Source organism: Coturnix japonica, chromosome Z (assembly GCF_054131305.1).
Source record: "Coturnix japonica strain WE chromosome Z, WE-NBRP24, whole genome shotgun sequence".
Classification (NCBI taxonomy): domain Eukaryota; kingdom Metazoa; phylum Chordata; class Aves; order Galliformes; family Phasianidae; genus Coturnix; species Coturnix japonica.
Window position 1 is genome coordinate 60,685,598 of NC_140702.1, and position 13,271 is coordinate 60,698,868.

The 13,271-nt window shown below is 44.3% G+C and overlaps 1 protein-coding gene across 2 annotated transcripts in view; it reads left to right on the top strand.

The window, feature by feature from the left end:
• The window catches only part of SERINC5 (serine incorporator 5), a 38,320-nt gene continuing 25,049 nt past the window's right edge, over positions 1-13,271 (top strand). The window contains exons 1-2 of one of the 2 annotated variants that reach the window (XM_085529902.1): positions 1-244; positions 13,067-13,234. In XM_085529902.1, coding sequence (XP_085386028.1) covers positions 13,151-13,234 — 84 coding nt within the window. In that variant the 5' untranslated portion in view covers positions 1-244; positions 13,067-13,150. Of the gene's footprint in view, positions 245-311; positions 647-13,066; positions 13,235-13,271 lie in introns of those variants that run through there. The other variant, XM_015848605.3, reaches the window with a different exon arrangement.

Below are 13,271 nucleotides of genomic sequence, written 5' to 3' on the forward strand. Positions count from 1 at the left end.
AGAAAGAAGCATGGGGAAGACCTGGCATCCCCCACCCGGTGCTCCTTGGTTAAGCAAGGAATGGGAAGAGACGTCGGAGCCATCACCATGTCTATATGAGTGATCTTGGGAACAGCGGGATGGCGACCGGCTGGAGGCAAGACAGAATGCGAATTAGCAAGTGTGAGAACGTAATTAACAAATGTAAACCTTCGGTAAGCCTGTGAACCCGCAGTACCCCGCCAATGGAGAGACAGGGGAGGGGGTAAGTAGGGGGAGACGATGTACAAAAGCCGCAGTGCCGTCTCCGTGGGTGCTCTCCTGCCGGCAGGGCGCTGCATTTGCGACTCAGAATTTCTTCACCGTCGATCGTGTCTCCTACAATTTACCCCAGCCGCTCCTGACACACGCACCGGGACGCTCCACGTCCGACGGCGCCTCGCTCCCTGACGACAGCGGAAGCGGCGCGGCGCGGCGGGGCCGGGCCGAGGGCTGCGGGCAGAGGCGGTGCAGCTCCGCCCGAACTCGGCGGTACCGTGCGCGGCACGGCCCAGCCCGCACCCGCATGGGGCGAGCGGCTCGGAGCGCGCTGTTGTGAGCGGCACAACGAGCCAGCGAGGCAGGCAGACGCACCGCCGGCATGTCCGCGCCCTGCTGCGCCGGCCAGGTAGGGCGAGCGGCGGCATCGTGAGCGGGCATGATGCCGCAGCACAGCGCGGGGACGGAACGAAGCGGAGCGGGCAGCCGGGGGAGCGCCCCGCAGCCGCTGCCTGCGGGAGGAACGAGGGAGGCGCGGTGCTGTGCTCACCCGCAGGCACCGCTCGGGGAAGGGCTCGGCAGGTGCCGGCATCTGCTTTAGGGAAGGACGGCAGTTGTGCCCCTTGTCTCTAGACGACTGTTAGACTGCACTCGCCCCGCCGGTGCTTTATTCTTTAGTTGATTTTCCCAGATATTCACTTCTGCTGCATTAACGTGTCACTGCTTGTCCTGACAGCAGCAGGCTAATTCTGTTGGTTTACAACAGCCTTTTGCATATTCGATCATCGCAAGGTCCAAATTCTGTTGGTATTGCCCCATTGGCAGCTGCCCAACCTCAGCTTTTGATTATTCTCCTGCTTTTGTATGAGCTGTCTGGGAATGAACTCCAGCTTGTGCCAGCAGCTTGAAAGCCCAGTCTAGATCTCGTCCTTTGGCTGTTCCAGTGTTCAGCAGGCAGTGTGCCTCCATAAACCTGTCCTCCAAACAAAATGCCCTGCACCAAACCAAGATTGCTGGTTGTGAGCAGGAACTGCTCCCCTTAAAGACTGGACTCCTGGGCTGCTGCCTCACCTGCAGTTTTGCAGCAGATGAAGGAATTTTTGGACCTACTTGGTCTTTTCTATGGAGTGAAGTGAACAAAGTGCTGGTGGTAGATACTTTTAGGTGGTTGCTGGCTATTCGTGTCTTCCTGTGTTTTTTGTTGTACCTCCTGGAGGAATAGCTTCAAACTGAAAGATCAAAACCATTTTGAGGCTCATATGGTGAATGGCTTGCTTTAGCACAGCTGAACTTCGAAGAATTCTTAAAACCACGCTTAATATCCTGTGTAGTAATATCTTCTAGTGTAGTAATGTGTTTTATTGACACTGATGCGTAACTTCAGTCTGGAAAGAAAATGAACTCCTTCGTGATTTTGGAGCCTAAGCAAAAGCCCTAAAGTGGATGCAGTCGTAGTGCCAAAATTATGCAATACCCTGGGGAGATGTATTCTGCTGGATGAAACATTTTTTTTTTAATGTGAGACTTATCTGTGCTAAATATGGCATGTTGCTGGATTTACACCAGCAAACTTCATGTGGATAACCTTTTTACAGATTAAAATGATAAATGATATAAAATATGTTTCAGTGGTGTGCAGTGTAACTTTTCTTAAGAGGGAAAATGGTTTTTGAGTTTACAGCTAGAATAAATCCAACCTTGATGGAGGCGAGGGTGTTGGTGTAGTGTAATTAATATACAAAAACAAAAGGGACAGAAGTTCCTCTTTCTCAATCCAACTTTTTCAGGCATTTTAAGAGTGCTGTTAATCATGCTGGAAAATCAGGAAGGAATTTGTCCTGTCCTTTTGTATTCTTCAAAATATAATCCTGCCTACAGAAACAGTAATGAAGTTCTTGAGGAAAGATGGGAATCTATGCAATAGGTTCTGAAAAACAGCCCTTTTGTCGGTCGCTCCTGTCTGTCTACAAAATACTGGTTGTATGGGTTTGATATCTTATGGTGTTTGGTTTTTTTTCTGGGGTTTGGGCTGTTTTCCTATTATTAGGAAGTGTTTTGGCCTTGCACTCTCTGCTGTGCTGTGTTTCTGTGGTTCTGCTCTGCAAGAAGTGACTAGAGAGGTTTGGTGTTCTCCTTGTGAGCTGGAAAAGCACAAGTATTACATGTTATTGTCTGTAGCCAATACCAAAATATTGTTGTGAGTTACTATCACTTGGCTATCAATTTTCTCCATTCAGAGTGCCAGCAAAATCTTCTAATATGAAACAGACAATGAGTTATCAGTTCTTTTGGGTCTGGACCAAACTGTGCTCAGTGTCTAGTTGATGATGCCTGTCTGAATGAGCTTATTCAGGTTTCCCAGCCCAAGTTCCTGTTGTTAAAGCACACAGTGGCTGGCAGCCAAACTTTAGTGTACTTTGGTTATGCTGATTTTGCACAAAAAATTAAAAAAAAAAATAAAATTTTAAATAATCTTAATTAACATCACTGTATGACTTGCATCCTTGCCAAGTGGACCATGGGAACTTGCTCTCAAGGAACTTGGCCATTGACAAACTTTAGCTTCAGCAGCTGCTTTTGTCACATAAAATGCAAACTGACTTTTGCAGAAAATGGCAATCTTTGGGTGTTTCTGCTCTAAAAGTCTTGCTGGTGTTTTTTATTCTGCAGGTATTTCTTTGGTAGACCCATTTTCAGGATGCAGCAAGAGTACAGTCTAGCTTGGACCTCCACAATGCTTTTGATTACATAAAAACATCTGCTTGAATTGACAGGAAACAGGATTTTACATTTGGCTTTTCTTCAGTAGTTATTCTCAAGAGAATCAAGTTGAGATCATGGTTAAGAAAAGCAGCTGTTGCGGAAAATCTTTATTACAATGAAAAAGGTTTTTTTTTCCCCGAAGTTAAATAAATGTAATTTGAATAGTTACTGTTTAGTTTGTAGGGGGCAGTGTGCTGCAGCTGGCTTGCTGAAGAAGATGGATTTTTCAATTAGAATTGGTAGTTATTAGAGCTATTAATGCGTTCAAAACTATTTTTGTAGGTCTGTTAAATCTCACGTGCTGTCTTTAGTGCTGCTCAGCACTTGAAATCGTATCAACTAGTAAACGCAGTAAGATGCTCCATAAGTAGAATATGAGATTTGTCTTTTATGCCCAGGCCATTAACTTGGGTTTATAAAAACAATAAAATGCCATACTCAAATCCAGGGCTTAGCTCATACTCATACTTCCCTGTGTTGGGAGCCTCTGGGGCAGGGAGGGGACACCAACACTTGTGGGTGAAGGGACAGCTGGCTGCCTGAGGTCTGGTTTGGGGTATCAAAGGTACAGTCATTAAAAACAGGGCTTTCCTCTTCTTCCCCCTCATTTGTAAAAACGTGGAGGCTTTGCTCTAAAGCAAATGGGTGCCCAAACAACAAAATTAATGAAGCCTGCTGTCCTACAGCTTTGCATGCTGAGGTTGAGGTATCATACATCAATTTCCTCTTCTACTAAATACTGCAGCCTCGTCTTTGTTCGAGCTTCAGACATCATTTTTCTCAGCTAGGCCTTCTGCCTATTTTCATGAAAATAGTGAGGAATTAATACCTTTGAGGCCCCATCGCCCTCTCGTAGCTGGATAAAATTTGCTGATGGATCCAGAAGTGATTGGGAAGGGAGCTGACAATAACCAAAAGGCAGTGAGATCATGTAAGTGTTGTATTGTCTTACATTTGCACTGCTAGCTTTAATTCAAAGTAATCCCTTCCCTGGCAGTGCTTTGAGGAAGACAATATGGTTTCTCATTCCTGCTTAATTTCTTATTCACACTTTTTTTTTTCCCCATTTTTTTTTTTTTGTCTTGCATTCCATATTGTCAGCTGACTGTGCTGTGTGTTTAAAGAAACAGCTTAAACACCCATACTCATACAGCTGGGGAGTGAAGGCTGTGCAAGAGTGCACCTTCAAGGGCAAGGTGATACTTTTCTGTGAAAGGATTTGCATCTTACTGCTGCATTTATTTATTATTATTGTTTAGGATGCTTTTTTTCATTACTGATACTGTCACTGCAGTGGATGTACTCAGAGTTGCCAGTGCAAGATGTGCTTGTTTTGGGGAACAGCTGAGTGAAAGCCTTGGCTGTAAGTACAAGTGTGAGCTGGAGGTTCTGCCTATAGCTGGTATCTCCTGCCATCCCAGATGTGTTCCAGGTTTGCAGCTTGGCTGTGTGAAGGTGCCTGGGCTTCAGGTTGCTTCCAAAGCCCTTTTAAATCTGAGTTGATGGCATTTGGGCTGTACTGTCCATACTACATATTCCTAGATATATAGGATGCGATGGACTGTTCTGACCACTGGCATTGTTCAGGTCACCCAGGAAACAGATTTCAGCACCAGCAATCTGAGCACTTTAGTTTTGAGGGAGGATGTCCTTGAGTTGCTGTGGTGGAAGCACAATGGCCTTTCTTATTTGGACTCATTAATTTGAGATAATCTCTGTAGTCTTGAATGCATCCTCCATGTCACTTCTCTGCAGCCAAAGTGCTGGGCACTCTGCAGGCTGCATTGCGCTGCAGTGCAGGGTGTTGAGCAGCAGGGATGGGCGGCTTTTGGGAACAGTGTCACAACAGCAGCGATGGAAGCGTGGTGCTGCCTTTCTTGTGACACTCCTGACAATCTCACTTCCATAACTCACTAGGACTGGTGCTGTTTACAGCTTGTGACTGAGCTCACAGCAATTAGGGACAGCATATGCACAAACATATAAAAGAGTTCACAGCCTGATTGTGAGAAGCTTTTTGCTTTTTTTTTTTTTCCCCTGTGCAGTAGAACTGCACAAAGTGTGTCAGTGTGTCACCTCTCAAGCCAGGTTTTAATGGGAACTGTTCCTGACAGTTTGCGAAGAGGATTTGTCTCATTTTTTTCTCTTTATATTGCTGCAACTGGCAAGGCAGTGGTTCGGGAGTGCTGTTCAAGATACTTCTGAAGTTGTCATTGTAATGGTATTTAAAAAATGCTGATCAGTGAGGAGGAGATGGGGAGATGTGAGCAGGCTCCGTTTTGAAGCTGCCTGATTAGAAATGGGAGTGCAGGTGGTTGTTATGACTCTGATATAAACTGGAACGTCTTTAGCAACTTTGTGAGCAATTAGATTGTGGGCGTTTTTTAAACATAAAATATGGTGAAAAATAGTTAATCTTTAGTAACAATTTATTGTCTTTTGTCATTTCACATGAAATGTTAGAATCTCTTTTTTTCTCCCTTAAAATCCGAATTCAATAGCAGTTTTTAAAGGCACAGCATTTTTGTGGGACAGCTCAGAGCTGTTCATTTGTTCAGAAGTGAAGCAGCTGTTCCAGCTACATGCTTGTAAATCACTACATGAAGAAATTCACTTAACCTGCTTCTTCACTCCTGTGGAACACCGATTTGAGCCCGTAGCTCTTTCTGTGCCCACTGATACACCACATTGTGTCTGTGTGCTGCTACATGACTCAAGATAAAGAGATATCATAGAGAAAAAGTGCTCATTGTGTGGAGTGACAGCCTCAAATTATCTACAGATGATGCCATCGCTGCTAAGTCTTCCACTACCCAGCTGCTCCCTCTTTTGCTGTGAGAGGCACTCAGGTTGAGAGTGCAGTTCCCATGTCCATAGCTATGGAGGAGGTGCTGGGGAAGCAAGGGGATCCAGGGAGAAACACAACCTTATGCTGCTGGTGGGAAATGTCTTATGGCCTCTGGATGAGAAACTTAGGATAGGCGGTTTGGATTCCCTCTTTAATGAGCAAGGAGAAAAGACCAAGTTCAAAGCCAAGCTGGGTGGGGCCCTGAGTGGCCTGATCTAGTGGGTGGCATCCCTGCCTGTGGCAGTGGGTTGGGACTGGGTGGGCTTTGAGGTCCCTTCCAACACAAGCCATTCTGTGCTTCTGTGGTTTAAAAGACACTCTGAGCTAGTCAAGAAAGCCTTAATGAGAACCAGGGAACTGTAACAGACAAATATATTTTTTCCTTGTTCGTTTTAATGAGAAATGCAAATAATGGCTTGGAGGAATGGACTGCCCATCTCCTTTGAGATATTCTATATTAAATTTAATAACTGAGACATAGCTACGCTAGTGGGGGGGATGGGTGACGTGATGCGCTGTAGTGCTCTGGTCAGACTAAACATTTGCCTTGAGTTTTCCATAACCATCAGGAGAAAAGCAGTTGTCCAGTCTTTAATCCAGAAATTTGGCAGTGATGTTGTTTGCTAATGTTGAGCTGAGTCACCACTTAGTCCTGTTTGACAGAAGTGAATCAGTCCAGCCAAGTGCTTCACTTCCGCTCTGCCAGCATCTGTCAGCAGCTTCACTGTGCTGTTGGTGTGACTGTCTCAGACTCTGCTTCCTCCAGTAGGCTTTGGTCTGCATGTTTAATGGCCACATGGTCATCCTGCTTCATGGTGTAGGGCATGAACCTCCATTTTGCCTCAGATCGTGGCAAGAAGGCCTCCCCAGAAAGCAGTGTTCTGTAAGGATGTGTGTCTGAAGTCAGTTGTAGTTTTGCACAACTTCCAATGTGAGGGGTGCTCCCAAAAATAAGTCCTTAGTTAACTGATGTACTGGTTGCTGAATCTCTTGTCTTGAGCCACCTGGTCACTAAAGCAGCAGTGAAGAGACATCTCAGGTAGGCAAAGAAGGAAGTAAAGCTTCAACTTTACATGAACAAACCATCTGCCATGTAACCATGCAGCCAGTTGGAGACATTTGTGCAGGATGTATGTGTAGCTGCAGGAGGGTTCAGTAATCCCAGCTCATCAGCTTAGGCTGCTTGGCACCACACACTTATTGGAACAGTGTGTTAGCATAAAGGTTTGCTTTTTCACTTTCTCACTCTTTCCCGAAGCTGTGAGCCGTGCCAGGCTGGTGCTGTTTCTGGTTCAGCCCACTGGGATGCTTTGTTTAGTTTTGAGTGTCTGTTGGGCCATTTCTGGCAGACTTTGACTTTAACAAATCAGTAATCACATTATCTGCAAACCCTACAGCCAGGGTAATGCTTGTGGTCAAGTAATCACTGTACAAAGGCTAAGCTGCTGTTAGCCCCACTGAAAAGAAGCTTCAGTGCAGCACATTCCTCAGCTCTGTGGCATGGTCAGGAATGATTTGAAGAAGTCATTACACAAAACATTCTGTTCATATGTTCTTGTAGGAGTAGCCACTGAATTATTGTATAATATGCACAGTGCTTGCTTGCAGCACTATAGTAGCCCTTAGCTGCTAAGGATGGTATTTGTGATGTAGCGGTATGGATGGGGAAGCATATTGTAGGACTGTTCTGCTTTAACATGATACAACTTATAACAATATTGAATTGAAGAACACCTTGCATAGCAGTAGCAGAACTTTGCTATTAAGGTTCTACACATCAATTTTGAATCAATATTGTTAAGCTTGTTAGTGTTTCCTTATGGATACCCCTGCCCTGTCATTTTCTTTAGATATCAGAAAGAGCTGTGTCTCTGAACCAAGGCGTTAAGGAAGCTTTGTACCAAGGAAATAGGAGGCTCTGCTTAGAGTTGATGGAGGTTGCGTATTGAAGAAATTGACATGTAGAAACTTAACAGCAATGTTTTGTCACTGTTAAGTCAGATATTCTTTATTAGCAGCGCAGGGCAGCACTGGAGATATTTCCACCATAAGTGCTTCAAAGATTACATGATTCAGAGTCCGTTGTATTTCCACAGACAGTCCGTATCCATCAATTACACGTGAGACAAATAACATATACATGCCTACCTCAGGCAGTGATTTATGAGGTCTCCAGTCTTCTATTCCATGGTCTTTTCTACCATCAAGCATAGTTTCAGCATCATGGCAGTGCAATTGATAGTCATTTACTTCATCCAGTGATCTTCCTCGCTTGTTCTCCAGATTAACTTCATAGACACATGCTCAGCAGGAGAATGCCTGTTATGAGTCACTGATAGGTACCAAAATCATAACATTTGCTCACTCAGTACTTGGGCATTATTTCTGGACATTTGATTGTCCTTGGATAGAGATAAGTTTGGCAACCTGTCTGTTAATGATATATATACTGGGGTGATAATCTGTCTTTTAATGATATATACCGGGGAGTAGAAGATAAGGAGGATAGAGGGGAGTATCATGATGCCTGCTTGTTGCATCCCAGCCTAATCCCAGAGTGAGATAACTTGGCCTTGTGTGGAGGCTATTATTGTATTTCTTTTGGGGAGGTTCTCTTATCAAAACAGAATAGTGTTACAACATGCTTACTAGTCCGTAACACTGCATCTGTAGTATTTGCAACATCTAAAAGCTATCACAGTCTTGCAAGCAAGATTTAATCACATAATATAACAACATGGCAACTATATTTCTAAAATATGCTACTAAAATATATAGTATTTCTACTTCTTCAAATCAGCTATTTCTAAAAACAAGTTACAAAATACTTTGTGCTCTTCTTCAAATCAGCTGGCAGTCACTGGATACATAACACACTTCTGGGAAACTTCTGTGTATGTAACACAAGTAATGTATATAAGCTGAAGATGCTTTGTGTAAGTGATGTGTGATTGGAGGATTACCCCCGTGCACCCAGTGCTGCCAGTAAGAATACCTGCTTAACAGTAATAAAGCTTTAAGTCCCTTCTCATGGATTTCTTTGATTCAGGAAGCATGATGCCCTGTGAAGATGCTGGGCGGTTGTTGGAACTCTGCTAGGTCTTCGTTTCCTTTAATAATGTGCTATTTTTATTTTATTTTATTTTTAAACATGATCTTCTTTGGCTTTGATTTTTACAGTTTCTGCTGGAGTCTCCCAAAAGGAAGAGAGCGTTGTTGTGACAAGTTTGGTACTTCCCTGTGGCTTGTATATTTAAAAAATACCGTGGGCTATTTTGGGTAGTGAGCCTGAAACTCCTCATGGATACGCACTTTGTTTTAATGGCCACAGAACATATTTGCTATGACCTTCAAGATTTTTTTGGAAACATCTCTGGAACATACCTTCTAAAAATGTCACTGTGTCTACAAATGCAATAGATTGTACACGTCCACTTTGCTTCTCAGTCGTGTGTGTAAATAGCCATGTGTGGGCTCAGCATTACCGCCCTCTCTAATTCTGCCATTTCTCAGGTTGGATCAGTTTGGATCTCTCCATGACCAAGACTTGCATGCAGGGCGGATGTTCAGAGTGTGCTGGTGGAGCATTTACTGCAGAGAACATGGAGCTGGTGCACAGCTTGGTAGACCTGGTGCCTTTGCTCCTGCCACCAAAATACTTGCTCAGAAGGGCAGAGTGTGTGGGTCACTGAGAATGGTGTGGAGTGCTCGCCTTTGTACTGCCCTCTTTCCTGTGTGCTGGCCCCTCAGATGGAAGGATAAATTGTTTCTGCCGTTGCACAGAACATCCTGTCAGGCAGCTGAGGAGGGTTGATAAGGCATTTGTTTCTGCCCTCTTTTGTTTTTTAGCCATCTAGCTCCTTTGTTTGGTTAGCAGCTGCTAGCTGCTGCAGTGCCACTGCAGGGGTACAGGGAGCGGGGCTAGGGCAGCAGCAGCTGCTGAGCCAACCTGGCCTGCAGAAAAAAATGTCTATGAAACTCTGCATAAGTATTTTTAACTGAAGAATTTCCCACATTGCTGTCTGCAGCTGCTGCTGCCCAGGCGGCCACATGTCCTTGTGCTAGTTGCCTGAATTGTGGCAGTCTTTGGACCTGTGAGATCTGAAGCCAGACACCACTGCAAGCTTGACAGACTGATGCCACAGCAGCCAGACTTCCCAGTGCTTCTGCCTTGGGCTCCTTGGAGCCAGGTGGGCAAATGCCCACAGTAAGGCATGTGGCATCAGACAGTGGTGGCACAGCTGTGCACTGCAGCAGCTGTTGAACAGAGAGCTCATTGCAGAGCTGGACTTTGAAGTCTGCCATCCAAAGATAACATCTCTGAAACCTCTCAGGTCAGTGGCTTGCAGCCAGCCAGCATCTCACTCTTTGGGACAGAGACTGTTTTCATATATTTTTGGATAACACCTATTTTCATTGCGGCTCACTCTGGAATGTAGTTAATCATAACCAGAGTTACTCTGTTTTTTCTTTTTTAAAAATGTGGGGCTGTGGCTGAACAACCTAACCAACTTTCTATGGTTTCCATGACTATTCAGAATGCCCTGAGTATCAGAGTGCCAGAGTGTCTCTGAAATAAGATGGATGCACTGCTATTTTTCACAAATACTGTCAACTTATAGGTTGCGTGCTGGCTATTAGAAGTTATAATTAAAGTTTCACTAAATAGTGAGAAGCAATGTGCTAGTGAGCTATATATACTATTTAAATATAAATAGCAGCTCCTGAGACTGGAGGGCTCCCAGGACTGGAATAGCAGACACATTGCTGGATATGGATGAAGTTTCACTGGCAGAGCTCTGTAGCACTTAAGAAAATGATGTTCCACTCTCACTCCTAAAAATGCCAAAGCTGTGTAACTTTTCCATACTTTAGTATAGTTTTTCATGGTACGCTGAGTACAGCCAGCAGTTGAAATACTTCCTAGATACTTTGGATCTGGCTGATACAGACTGAAAGAACACTCAGTCTTAATCTTTTTTTTTTTTTTTTCTTTCAGATTTTTTTTTTGTTTGGAAGTACTGTTTTTTCCATTTGTTTGCTGAATAAATAGATCACCATCGCATAGTTATTTCTTGGATTTGCAGTCAGTGCACTAGAAGTTAATTTCACTCAGCTTGCATTATCTTCTCTTAATGTACTTGCCTGATGTGCTTATGCACATTGTGTTTTTCATTTCCAACTTGGGTGCCAACATGAGCCCGTTGTGCTTGTCCCTCACAGCTCCATGTGTTACTGGGAGGATTTCTGTTCCCCAGTAGTGGTGGTTCTAGAAGCTGCTTGCAAGGAGGCTGCTGTCATCTCTGGTGTGAGGTGCAGCAGTGAACCCAGAGCAAGGCAGAATGGGTTGTGCTGTCTCTGTTTTGCTGTGTGAGCCACCCATATGCTGTGGAGCGAGGTAGGGGTTGAGGACAGGAAGTCTGAGCTTGGGTGTTGCAACTGATAATAGTGGTAAGGAAATAGCAAGCTGAAACTCTTTTAAAGACACTTCTCTTTTGCCACAGTCAGATACACTTTGATCAACCAGTCTAGGGGCCACGCTGTGGGGTTGCATCAGAGTCACAGGTCTGCAAACAAACAGGAGAGACACCTTTTGCTCCTGGGTCAGACAGGCTTTGCTGCTGGAGGAGGATGTACTAGGATGAAAGCTGTGTGTGTGTGCCTGGGCAACTCAAGCAGGCTGTTTGCTGTTTAGAGCATACCCCTGGTGACAAATAAGTGCATTTTGAAGCCTCTCGCAAGGGTTAAGAATAGCTGTCTGCAGCTACTTGCTAGCTAGCAGCAAGGTCCTCTGACCGCCCGTGACCCTGTCAGAAGGCTGAGGAACTGCAGGGCATGTGTGTGTGCAGACAGTACTCTGGGTATTCTTGAGCCCCTGACGCCTCCAGTGCATGTCCCTGTGCTGAGTGCTGGCCATCGACAGCCCAAAATCAGGAGTGCAGGCAGTGGGGGTGCTTGGACCTGCAGCATGGGCTGGAGGAGAGGCACAAGGAGTGCCTGGGTGCCTGCTAATGTCCAGAAACTACTGTGGATGCATCTGCTGTGTGTGAAGTATGGGGCCATATGAAACTGGTGCTTGTTGCAATGAAAGGCCCAGCCAAGGACACTGCTGCCTTGTGTACAGAAATAACACATACATCTGTAGTTTTATCTATGACTTCTCCTAAGGTAGAAGGAAGGGAAGGTGAGTTCAGCTGTTCTGGAAGTTAATGATACTGTCAAGAGCATGGAAATAATGAGCCCCAAGCTAAATCATTCACAGGACTTGTTCTGTGCCTTTTCCTCTATTGAATGTAGAAATGATTTGCTTTTTGGAATACTTATTTTTTTTTGTCTTGGATGCTCATGCAGTGGCAGGAAGAAAGGAAACAAAAACATGCATACAATTCCATCTCTAATAGCATTTAAATATTACAGACAGTATCAGCTGAAGTAAGACTTGGTACTTGTATTGCTTATAGCTGTTATGCATTGCTTCTTCTCTCTTCTTTTTGCAAAGATGAACATCACTAATTTAAACTTTGCTAAATTGTTTCTAAACAGCTGAGTTTGAAGTTGTTCTGTCTTTCTTCAGTGTAAGATTATGCCATTGCATTTCAGTTTTTCACTGTCAGCCTTCTTCTTTTTTGCTTTGTTTTGTTTTGCTTTGCTTTGTTTGCAGTAAGCAAATTATTTCCAGGCTTTCTCAACTACACAGGGTGTTCAGAACTGTCGATGTCATTTTTGCTTACTTGTTTTTGTAATTGTTACCTGTTCTCAAAGCTGTAAGCACAGCTATCCCAAGGTGTTGCTTAAGCAGCTTTTCTTCACCACATTCAATTTGCTTAAAATCTTCAGTAGTTTACAAATTCTTGTGCATGTATCAGGAAAAAGACTTCTTTTAAGAGAGCAGTGTGGTTCTGGTGGACTGAAGAGCATAGAATCTGTAGAGTTAGAAGCATCCTTTGGGAGTCATCTAGTACTGCAGCAAGCAGAGACACATACAGCTACATCAGGTAGTCCAGAGCCTGGTTCAGCCTGACCTTGCATGTCTCCAGGGCGGGGGCTTCTACCACATCTCTAGGCAACCACAGTAAAAGACTTTTTTGCTTATATCCAACCTAAATCTACCCTCTTGATGTTGGAGTTTGTAGGAAGTCTCCCAGTTTGATCATGTGATTTGCAATAGAAACTTACTGTTGATAATGGAATGACTTGGATTTTTGTCTTCCTTTCCAGTTGGCCTGCTGCTGTGGTACTGCTGCTTGTGCCTTGTGCTGCAAATGCTGCCCCAAGATAAAGCAGTCAACAAGCACACGCTTCATGTACGCGCTCTACTTCATCTTGGTGACTATTATCTGCTGTGTCATGATGTCAACGACAGTAGCTAATGAAATGAAAACACACGTAAGTAAGACACGCATTACAGATTCTGAGGGGAAAT